Source organism: Nannobrachium achirus (genome assembly GCF_963921795.1).
Source record: "Nannobrachium achirus genome assembly, chromosome: 9".
In the NCBI taxonomy this organism is placed as follows: domain Eukaryota; kingdom Metazoa; phylum Chordata; class Actinopteri; order Myctophiformes; family Myctophidae; genus Nannobrachium; species Nannobrachium achirus.
This window is the reverse complement of record NC_137818.1, coordinates 36,549,739-36,561,559: the sequence shown is the minus strand read 5'-3', so window position 1 is coordinate 36,561,559 and position 11,821 is coordinate 36,549,739. Positions and strand designations below refer to the sequence as shown.

Genomic DNA, 11,821 nt, shown 5'->3' with positions numbered 1-11,821 from the left:
CAATGAAACTCAGTTCTCAATTAGTTTATGGATATATTTTATGAAATATGCTATATTGGTGTCTCTCAAAGTGGATTCCAGGGACTCTGTGGGTTCCTATAGGGGGGTCTAAATGGATCCATACAAGTCTGTAACTCTGACAGTGTACAAATGGCACCAAATGAACCCTAGCAGGTCCATTTGGTTCCATTTGTACATTGTCAGAGTTAAGGGGAGTCCTTGAAAAGTAACATTTTGAGAAACACTGTACTATATAAACAGTATGTGTAGTGTGCATAACATTGGTAAGACTAATGTATACATTTGCTTGCTGAAAACAACAACACTGACCTTGTAGAGGACATAGATTAGGAGAGCCAGGAGTAACAACCCAGCTAGAATAGCTAGAATGATGATCCACAAAGGAACATTGTACTGGCTGTCTGGTTTGTTCCACACCACTGGAGTCACCACCTGACAAGCAACACAGTATTATTCCTCCCTTCTAAACTCAAACAATTGTGAACATTACATTATTTACATAAAACACACTGCACTTGTAGTTGTCAACTGGTCGCAAGTACCTTTTTCTGTCCCATGGGGGTGTACTTGGGCAGGATGGCATAAGGCATCTTCATCACGTTGTACCTGGCCATACACTCCAGCACAAAACTCTTATACGGATTCTAGAAAAAGAGAAATATGGTACATTTTAGACCAGACTGAGAAAAAAAGAAAATATATATATATATATATATATATAAACTGTGTGTGTATGTATGTGTGTGTGTGTATATATATATATATATATATATATATACATACACACACACACACACACATACATACACCCACACACGTATATATATAGACAGATATAAATAGGACTGTTTTATTCATGTATAAGCTTAAATGGGCAAATGAGTTGCATTAAATACACAGTAGGTGGTGCTAAAGCCTCACAGACTGTGCCCCACTGACATTCCAATAGTATGAGAGGCCATGACCACCGGCTAATGAATTTTCAATACAGTCACTCATAAGCCTTGTATTACAGCGGAGAGGAGCATGTAAGGTCTCGCTCAGAATAGCTCCTTTGTAGAGGTACAGTAGGTACACACAACAGTGCCAAATTATGCTAGAAACCTCAACCCCCCCCCCCCCCCCCCCCCCACACACACACACACACACACACACATTTCATTTCCACGCTTAAGGGCCATTTATAGTTACGTATGGTTGATTTTGTGTACGTTTGGGGGCGAGACAGTACGTACGGTAATTGCGTTGACATTCATACTTACCGTACGGTCTCTGTGTTACAGGGTTCAATAAAGCCTATATGTACATACTATATCCACTAGATGGCACCCAAATGCATCTTCCCAATGAGCAAATGCTACATGCTACATACATAGCGCCTACATTGTTGACAGAGAGGTTTATAGACACCCTTGGAGGATACACTCGGATTGAACGACACTAACCATCGGCGCTAGTCACTGTGCTGTCTGGGTATAATATAAAAAGGACTGGAGAATGGATGAGAGAGCGCAATCTCAAGGGGGGGCCGGGCGCCGCCGACAGAGCCACGGTAGCCACCCAAACCGACCCAAAACCGCAAAAATCGCGTGCACGGGAGTGGAGAGAGACGCATTCGAGAGAGCTCAGCTGGTAGAGAGCGCTGATTAGGCTGACATGCGGGTCTGCGTCCTGGCCTGTTCACTGTTCAGCGTGTACTTGTGATTTTTTTGTTTGTTTTTTTACTTCCTCCTACGAAATGGATACAAGAAAAAAAGACGAAACATTTCTCCCTCTACTGCCCCCACGGTTGACACAAGTTCGCCACGGGTAGTTCATGTGTACGTACGTTCTTATCGTTTTTTATCCGTCGGGTTGAGTGTTGTCCGTAAGGTTACGGAGACAATCAATTACGTCCGGACGGCCGGAGGAAACAGATTAAATCACTCTCCCCGTCCGTTTCTTGTGTATTCCTGCGGTCCTTAAGTACTACTATGCATGGTACTTTAGTTAGCTGCTGTTTTCTCTTACATTGAGGAAAATATTTGAGACTGTGCATTTTGGCTGACTGAAGGACTAAGCCAATGCTGACAGCCAGTCAATACAATCATGTGTGCAAGACTGACTGGATATCAATCTTTGCCAGTCTCAGAATTGAGGTTTTAGGTCTTAATGTTTTCCTTCTTGCCGCTTTAAAGCGTAGTGGCTACTGACTTTCTGCCAAGCCCTGACATGAGAAAATACACAGACACCAATGCAGAGATAGAGTGCACTGCACAGCCTTTCCTGTACCATGCCCTTGTCATCTGGTGGAAACATGTGTCTGTACAGTATAGTGCATGTTTAGTGTGTGTTTGTGAGGGGTCCTTCTCCAACAAACCTCAGTGAAGGTCTCTGCCCAGATGCGGGAACGAACTTTGAGGATGGCAGTGGTTCCCTTCTCCAGAAGACCAACATTGCACTGTAGTGTCCAGCACTCCACATTAGAGCACGACTGTGGGGGTGAAGGAAAAAAACAGAGGAAGTGTGAACACAATGTTCATGCAATGACACAATGTAATTGAAAACCGAATGGTTTTTCTACTTCATTTCCCTTCATAGCATCAACAAAACTTTATTTCCCATTCGTCAAAACATACTGTAAGTCATTAAATGCTTGCACTAAAAACTTGACAGGAGTTAAAGTAGAGATATGGGAAAGGCAAATAACAGCCATGTTAATGTTGCAGGCCAAATAAATATAACAAAGAGTCCAATGTTATGATCCCTATTCCAGGCCTGCTTCAAATTAGAGAGAGATTGAGGGAATGTCACGAGACTGTAAAAATGCAGCATGCAGTCACCACTCTCCACATTATGGCCCGACCGCTAAAACCAGCCCATTTTTCACAAGACTGTAGAATACACCATCTTAATTAGAGCCTCATAATGCAGCTTGGCGCTTTTAAAACATTTATTTTTTTCTTCTAAAAGTCTACAGACTGCGTTTTCTTTAGAGCTGCTGTTACAGCCAGACCACCCCCAGACGGAGAGGTTTCGGTGGGTTTCCTGCGGGAGTGCATTAGTTTACTTATTACACCGAGGAGGGCAAACACGGAAAGAGACAGTCTTAACAAGGGCACACACAGGCATGCACAGAGCATATCAGTCCACTTCCTCCTGCTAGACCTCTCTAATGCCCCCAGGGTACAGGGGCCTGAAAGGCCCTGTAAAGACTGGCGGGTCTGTGGACCCAGAATGAATACATGGTCCAGTGGCAAAGCTGCCACAGTCCAAATCCCTCCATATAAACCCAAATGGGATTATGCGGCCATGGGCTTGAGGCTGTTCCCACAGTCATAAAATAAGGGATATAATGTGAGGGCTACTGTATGATTCTTATCAATTCAAAATATAATAAGAACCATAATTAACTAGCAAGTGAATAAACAATAACTACAGCATATTCAGAGCACAAACGTATTAATATTAACCTGGTTGCTGCCAGGGTTAAAAAGCGACTAATGTCTTCAATTGCCAGAATTGTACCTTTTAATGTGCACGATGGTCACGGGTCATGCACGGATAACGCACAGATCATGCACCACACATGTGCACGCCATTCACAGCTTTCAAACAAAATAATCTTGGAAATCCGGCAATCAAAAGAGAGGCTATGGTGTTTTCTTCAAATGTAAACAAACATGGATGCCATGTTTGAAAGATAGAGCTGTTCTGGGAGTCAAACATGCATATCGCGATCATGCCTAAACCGCAAGTAGGAAGTAGGGAGATCGTTTGGCACAGGGGCATATATGGCCAAAACTCGTTTGGCACCAAGTGTGTTAAATGTTTATGATAACAATTATAATAATTATAATCCTGGCAAGTCATTTAGTTAAAAAATGTATTGATCTAATGCACTGGCTCAGAGATCAAAGTGTAATTCTCAAGGTACAATGGAGGCTGGCAACACCAAACACTAACACACTTTATCGTCTTAATCGAAAGAGAGAGATGTCTGGACTCACAGACATAAAAACAAAAGTGCATGGTCTGGCGAAACGGGAGAATAGGCTCCCTTCATGCCAGCATGTCATCAGGCAGGCTTGATGAACGAGGACATTTGGTAGCGACAGGCCAACAGACAAAGAGGTCTTTGACAGAAACAGGTAGCCTGAAGACAGAGGGTGACATGGAGGGGCTACCTGCAGCTGGGTGGATCAATGGGGCCAGTGTGCGGGGCAGCTGAGCCTAACAACACCCAGAGTGCAAAATTAGAGGGCAGTCTATGAGGCAACGTATGCATCACTGACATAACGGCCCCTCTCCAGGGGTCCTCCAAGGTCCACTCTGCTCCACTCCCCCCACCCACCCCGGCCAGCGCAGGCCCTTTAATGTTAATCACCACATCGGGACCCACCGCGCGCCCTCTGACCCCACCCCTTTAACGACATCATAACCTAATTATCCTATCCCAGGAGCCTTGTGTAAAAAATGTCCAGTGCCACTAAAATAGTTCCAGACCTACACACTTGACTCCAGGCTGCTCAGAGAAATGTATTGTTTCGACACAACCATTTCAAGTCTCTACCCTAAATGAACCCTAATCTAATCGATTGCTATCCAATGTGAAAGAATCACCGTTTGAACTGTATAATTACATTTACACTAATCTGCGACCTTTCCATCACCTACTGTATTGCGTTAAGAGTTCAAACGTGGCCCAAGGGTTCATTCCTATACAACACAAGGTATTACGAAAGGGGCGAGCAGAAGCTGGACAGAATTGAGCAACACCATCACACGTGTCCATCCCAAGTGTCTCACCAGATTGGTCAACTGAGCCAGCTGGACGTCCCTCTTCTCCACGTGGTGCTCATGGGCCTGCAGTGCAAGGAGAGGCGGCAGCTCTGTGGAGGTCTGTTGGAGCTGAGGAGAAAACACACACACACATCAACCATCAGGTCAACATAAGACACCGACCTCAGCTGGCAGAAGAGCACACCACCCTCTCTGTCAATAGAAGACCTAATGTTAGCATGACCCGCAGCTTCTGCCATTAATCTGAAGCATGTGAGCTCTCCTCCACATGGGCACTGTACTCAACACTTCACTTGGGCATAAATATAAGACAGATCACAGCCAGACTCACAACCAACTCGAGCCTAAACTCGGCATCTGGACGGCTTCAAATATAAACAAAAAACAAACGACTACACAGGAGCCCTTTGCCCACATAAACCCGACGCTACAACATGGCACATCGTCTGATCTCAAAGACTAGGGAGTGTATCGTTGGTGAAGTGGGTGGTTCGTCAAGCTGTGCCGCGCGTAGCGAAGAGCTAGGACTTCAAAGCGGCGGTGGGGAGAGTGTCCTGGGTGGGGCTGTGAAGCAAGGGAGGAGAAGGTGGGTGTGGGCCCACTAGTGGGAGAGCCCATCTGTGAATCACACAGTGGATTAGAACCTGTGGGACATCTTCCCTGCTCTCTGTCTGTCTGTCTGTGAAGTGAGCTCTCACACAGGCACAGCCAGACCTAGCCTCGTTTGACCCTCAAGACGTGGTGTGCATTGCGTGCGTGTTTATTTACATTGAGGTGTAGGTAGTTCATAGTGTGATTGGTGGTACAGTTGAGGGGTCCTGTTGTGGAGAACGCCAGGGGGTAGAGGAGGCGATGACCCTGCAGATTGAGGGGGCAGTGCAGCTGAAGCAGGGTGTGGCTGATTTGACTGGGACCGTTGTTCACCAGCTGAGAGAGTAATGAGAGAGAGAGAGAGAGCAAGGTCACAAGGAGGAAAGGGAAGTTATGAAATAGACAAATCCATTAAGTGCTGCTCTGCTCGTTCTCCCCTGAGAAATAGATGATAAGTACAGCACACTAATAAATCACTGTATCTGGGATACATCTTCCTCTGTTTTTTTGTCACTCTGTGAAGTCAGCTGTGCTTCGCGAAGATCTCCTTGTGACCGTGGTGAACTCAGCTTTGCAGCATGATGGATGGGATCTGCTTTCTAACCCTATCTGCTCAGCCCTGATCGTTCTGTACAGCTCCTGGCTGATTACCTCATAGATGTGCTCAACAGAAGGGCCGATGTCCTGCTCCACCTGATGGCTTTTGGTCACCTTCCAGTTTGCTGGTGGGAAGAAGACCTTATCTGGCCGGGACACACTTTAAAAGAGAAATGAGGGTGTAAGTAAGGACTGGAGAGTGGGGTTGGCGTAAGTAAGGAACTTAAGGGGGTGTGAGTGGTATTGGTTTTGTTAAATTAAGTGTTTAATTACTAATACAATCTTTGCTCAGTAACAGGGTTTTGAGATCACGATACCAGTTTAAAACATAGCTGTTCTCAAAATAGTGAAACTCCAGCAGTGATTACAATCGTAATATTGAGCTTTACCCCCCAACTTTTAACCCCACAAAATATAATTTACGTCACCTTTAAGGCTTAGTAAATTCTACCAACTTCTCAACTCAAATAAAGGAAATCTAAGTGGAAAACTCACCCTTGCAGAATAACATCAGCTTCAACAACCACCTCCAGCTTGTAGGGAACTGCCTCGCTATGGGAATTATTTTCATTTTTGCTGTGAAAAGAGCAAATTCATTCATTCTTATTTACAAATTAGTGGCTAGGATGAGTTTACAAGACAAACTATTTCTGTTCGTTCAGGAACACAATAAGGAATGTAGACATTCCTTATTTTGTGTTCCTGAAGAGTTCCTGATCAGGTACAGGACTAACAGAAAATAAGCAAGAATAACAATTCAAATATGAGTCCACTCACTGTTAGATTGCACTGTTTATTATAGATCAACTATCTTTAGTCAGGATATGTTATGATATATGGTATATATACTCCTGAAGATCCTTTTGGGATTGAAACAATGATCTGCAATAAACAGAGGGAGCTAACAACAGTGTGCACTCTTTTTATTTCTAGGAAGGAACAGTACACCCACAGGAACCATAACTACAGTCCTCCTACCTGCGGATCTGGAGTTCAAACTGCACTGTCTTGCGCGTGTCCTTCAGCCGTGGCACTGTGAAGCGCAGGCCAGCCCATAGCTGCAATGAAGAAAATACATCATCAATCACTATCATGCTCATAACGCCAAGGCTAGATTGTTCCATCATCACACAAACCCTAAACCAGACAGAATATTCCCATCTATAAACTGCCAAATGATGGGGAAAATAAAGAAGTAGAAGTTAGCAGACTGTGCCCAAATTACAACTGCAGAATGTGAGCTTGGGAGCAGTATAGAACAAGTGCTGAAAAGCCCATTCAGCTTGTGACAGTGATGGCCAACACAGTGTCTCTGTAACTACTTCACAGCATATACCCTGGAGGCCCAGATTTCTCAGACAGCCCTGCGTGCCATTGCTCTCCCTCTCTCTCTTCATTCTCCGCTCCACCCTGCTCATCCCCCTCCCCTGTATAATCTCTGATGCTCTGGGGTCAGCCAGTCTGTGAACCCGGTGGCTGCCTGGCAGGCAGCTGTGGTACACCTGGGCAGGTCCACATGAAGGCTGAAGAGTTCCTGCACACCCTGCTGCCCTTTCGTCAAGTCTAATTCCATAGCCTTTTGTTTTCCCAACCCGGACCACAAGCTTGTTCAGCACTGTAATTGTAATCAGGAGGCCTGAGTGGAGCAGGTTTTATGGCTTAATTTGACTTTATGTGCCTGCGCATGAAAGGGAGTGCGAGAGAGACAGAGAGAGAGGTTTTGACTAGAGTACAAGAACGGGAGAAGGAAAGGACACAAATAATTCATATTTAAATTAGGGCTGGGCAACATATTATTTCAATATCATGACATGAGACTAATTATCGTCTGGGATTTTGGATATCGCATGTTGCCTTTTCCTGTTTTTAAAGCTGCATTACATTAAAGCGATTACTTAATTGACTGATCTAGCTTTTCTTTTATTTAAATTACTTATTTTACTTATTTATAAAAGAAAATCTAATTTTGTGACAGCACATCATTTTGCTAAAGGTAATTGGACACAACAATATTGTTGATTATTGTCCCATTATTGCCCAGCCCTAATTTAAATTTAAATATAGCCCATAAACCTGTTGGCTGCTCCATGGCTCACTGAGTCATTGGTATAATCATCAAGTATTTGTGAAGCTACCTACACACTTATGAGTTACAGATGATTCACACATCACACCTACAGACTAGTCTAGCCACAACTACAACCTCAGACCTTCTGGGAATATGAATTAGAATCGACGCCCTCTCTCACAGTCAGAGACATACATGTCTGACGCTTCATATTAAAACACCCAATCGACAGCCTTCCTCTGCAGACCCATTAAACGGTGCCAGCCTGTGACTGGACCATTAGAGGGGGAACTCTCCCCAGCAGGGAGCCAGGGTAGTGATGGAGCGACACTTCCTGCACGCCATTCAGGCCATTTCCTGTTTCTCTGCCTCACACGTGAAATGGATGACCTTTCCGTGCTGGCTGTATCCAACCCACTGGACGACACACAATCCTTTCCTGTGCGCGACCGCGGTTTTCCCGGTGAACCTAAGCACAACGGTGGGGGCCGATGGGCAAGGAGGGTCGCGAGCTTATGAGAAACAACTAAAATAAGACCTTAAACCTGGCGAAAACTGTTGCGTGCATTAGCGCAAGATGACGATAAAGGAAAGCATTAAAGGGAAAACATTAAATTAACTTCTGAAAAGCCTACTAGGCCTTAAAACCTGGTGAAAACAGTTGTGTGCATTAGCGCAAGATCATGAAAATGAATAACACAGACAATATAAATCCTTAATCTAATAATGGGAAGAAGGGGTTATCATCATGGCCCCAAATAACTTTTAAATATCTTGCAAATGGCGACGAGTCTCTTACGAAATCGGCAAGAGTGCCTCTCAATACATAAAGCTATATTATACTCCATCATCGCCAAAGTCAGTGGTGTCTGGTGTGTGTTCCCCACACTCCCACGCCCCCACCGTTGCGCTCAGGTTCACCGGGAAAAACTTGGTCGCTTCCTGTGCAGAGGAAGTGGTAATGGTGTGTAGTCAGGCACACTGACCGCTTGACCATTAAGCACCTCTCAGAAGAAGTGTTAAATAAACCCTGTTGACTGGGCCTTGGAGTCACCAGGGTCTTCATGCAAGGACAACTCACCAGGAAATAGCCTGGGTTAGTAGCAGGTGAGAGAGAAATGGCTATTCATTCATCGGGTCAAAGGAAAACATCTGTGCCTGACTGTTCAAGCATCAGATACAAGGAGTTGTAGTATTCTTACACTGGTGCCAGACTTCATAGGGTTGCCCAGATCACAGCTGAGGTAGCGGGTCTGGTTCTCCGTCTCATAGCTGCAGGTCAGCTGGGCCAGGCTCTAGAAGACAAGATACAGAGAGATTTATTACAGGGGGCTCAGGTACAGCACAACCGATCTGGGCCTCAAGGTTTTATACAGTCATACTGTATTAATAAGCTGTAATCATATCACAAGAGACTTAAACAGGCTCCAGACGTTAATGATGGCTACTGCTTACAATTCTGTTGTAGGTCCCCAAATGATTTTGGGGGGTCCCCAGATGATTAACGTAATGTGCAATGTTGTTTTCTCACTCAAAATTACAAACTAAACATTGGTCAAATTGTCAAATATTTGAGGCAGAAATTGTGAAAATAGCCGATCTACATGGCGTTGTGAGCAAGTAGATCTGCTATTTTCACAACAGAACCGTATAATACAAAATAGTGGTCGTCAGGGTGGGGGGGTCACCAGAAAATATGATTATTTTGTGGGGTCACGGCCTGAAAAAGCTGAGAACCACTGTTGTAAGGTACTGCATGTATATATCATTTCTAATGTGAGGAACTGGGTTTAAACTTTGCAGTTCCACTCACCTCATTGTTGCGTGCTATTCCGCTGTAGTCTGCTTCGGGGGGCAGCACCACATACAGCTCTGCCTCATAAGCCCCTCCCTCACCCTCATTCCTGGCGTTGAAAGTCAAGGTCAGCGAGTTGTCATCGCCGAGGTAGACTTCCTTCCTGTCCCTGAGGATCCAACCAAACAAAAAATGATTACTAATAGGGTCAACAGCCAGCTTACAAGGTGTCAGGCCTCTTTAGATAAATAAACCTGGGAAAAGGTGTAACAGGATATAACACAGTAGTGAAAAAGAAGAAAAAAAGTAACTGATTATTTACAAAACCCAACAATAGATTGTGTAATAATATATTGTTGCTTTATTAAAAAACAAATTAATCTTTGTGATTTTCTGCTCCGCATCCCACGAGTATAACTCTTTAGGTTTAGAAATGGGACGTGACCCAAAAGACGGCAGCTAGATTAATCTCAGGAAGCCCACTCCTCTCCCCCTCAAATGAAAACGTTTCCAATGTAGCAATAAAGTCCTACATGCAAACAGAGCACAGACAAGCACTGTAAAACACCTCCCCCCTCCCACTTTCTCTCGCTGACGTACCGCCCCCTCCCCAATCTCCCTCCCGTACCCCTCCACAGCTTGGAACAATGAGAAATTCCATATGAGGGCCACACAGACGCTTCTAATTACAACGCTGTCTCATAAAGCAGCACAGGGAAAGCAGAAAAGAGCATATTCCAAGCCAATATATATTCTACAAGCCATGCTACGAATTCAAACTATACCCATTCAAACAGGCATCAACAATTTTTAAAAACAAGACAACACTAAACCTAAAAACATTCCCTGGGGTGAACTTGGTCTAACAGGTTATGTTCCTTGGCAGAAGAATAGCTAAAACAACATAGCAGAGAATGATGGATACATTTCACTGACATTCAAAAAATATACCCAAAACCCCCAAGGCTGGATATAAGCAACTGGCAACTAGAAAGCAGGCTATGGTTTTATTAATGACATGACACCTTCTGTAGTTTTTGTTAAAAAACTAGGCATAATAGTCTCAAGAGGTTTCTGCCTATGAATTAGCAATACATTGAAAAGATGGAGGCGGAGGGCAGATAAATATAGAAATGTGAAATCAAAATGACAGGGCAGAGCGGGGAGTATCAGGGAGGTTGTTATTTTTGAGAAAAATGCTAACAGATTGCTTAAAGCAAAGTGTGGCAGGGTGCTCAAAACATGGCAGAAGAGGCTGGGACTCTGGCACGCTACTCCCATACTTTCATCTTTCCTGTCTTTTCCCCTTAACGGTTTGCTAGACAATCAAAGCACCCATAGAACAGAGCTTCCTGTTTCCACGTGACCTCCAACTCCTGTACAGCTACGGCACTGTAGCTATTAACCACATTTTGTGTGTGTGTGTGTATAATTATATACTGTATATAAAGTTGCCATTTACATACAGAAGGAAGGAGAGGTGAAAAGTTCAGTGTCTGTGACTGCAGTTTACAGCGCATTATCCAAAGCGATCTAGTATTATTTCCTGAGATCAGAACACTCAAGGATCATAGAAATATGAGGAAATGAATGGACTCACCCGTGAACTTCCAGCTTCAAGTCAGGAACACAGATGTTGTCTTCGCCGCAGTCCAGCAGTATCTGAGTCTGAAAGATGCACATTGGCACAAGTAAAACATTTTAATAACGGGGACTACAGAGCTGTCCAAACAATGACACAGATCTGATTTCTACAAACAGTCAAAACTGTTACACAAGTGAATTGAATCTTGCCCCAAGGTAAACAATGCATTTTTTAAAGCAGACAAATAGTGTACTGCAGCAGGATGGGACATGTGGTACAATGACTAATACATTCCATCTCCTCTCCCCTGGTCCATTTTAACAAGGTGTCATCACCGCGCATCAGACATGTACACCTCCACGGTTAACAACGCTCTTATTGC

At 44.2% G+C, this 11,821-nt stretch overlaps 1 protein-coding gene across 1 annotated transcript in view; it reads right to left on the bottom strand.

The window, feature by feature from the left end:
- itga5 (integrin, alpha 5 (fibronectin receptor, alpha polypeptide)) overlaps nucleotides 1-11,821 on the bottom strand; it is a 47,281-nt gene that overhangs the window by 3,086 nt on the left and 32,374 nt on the right. Inside the window, exons 19-29 of the mRNA XM_080733227.1 lie at nucleotides 11,455-11,522; nucleotides 9,873-10,023; nucleotides 9,262-9,354; nucleotides 6,970-7,049; nucleotides 6,487-6,567; nucleotides 6,046-6,151; nucleotides 5,572-5,730; nucleotides 4,810-4,911; nucleotides 2,381-2,494; nucleotides 564-665; nucleotides 331-453 (exon numbers count right to left, since the gene is read on the bottom strand). Of these exons, the coding sequence (XP_080589353.1) occupies nucleotides 331-453; nucleotides 564-665; nucleotides 2,381-2,494; nucleotides 4,810-4,911; nucleotides 5,572-5,730; nucleotides 6,046-6,151; nucleotides 6,487-6,567; nucleotides 6,970-7,049; nucleotides 9,262-9,354; nucleotides 9,873-10,023; nucleotides 11,455-11,522 (1,179 nt within the window). The remainder of the gene's footprint in view (nucleotides 1-330; nucleotides 454-563; nucleotides 666-2,380; nucleotides 2,495-4,809; nucleotides 4,912-5,571; nucleotides 5,731-6,045; nucleotides 6,152-6,486; nucleotides 6,568-6,969; nucleotides 7,050-9,261; nucleotides 9,355-9,872; nucleotides 10,024-11,454; nucleotides 11,523-11,821) is intronic.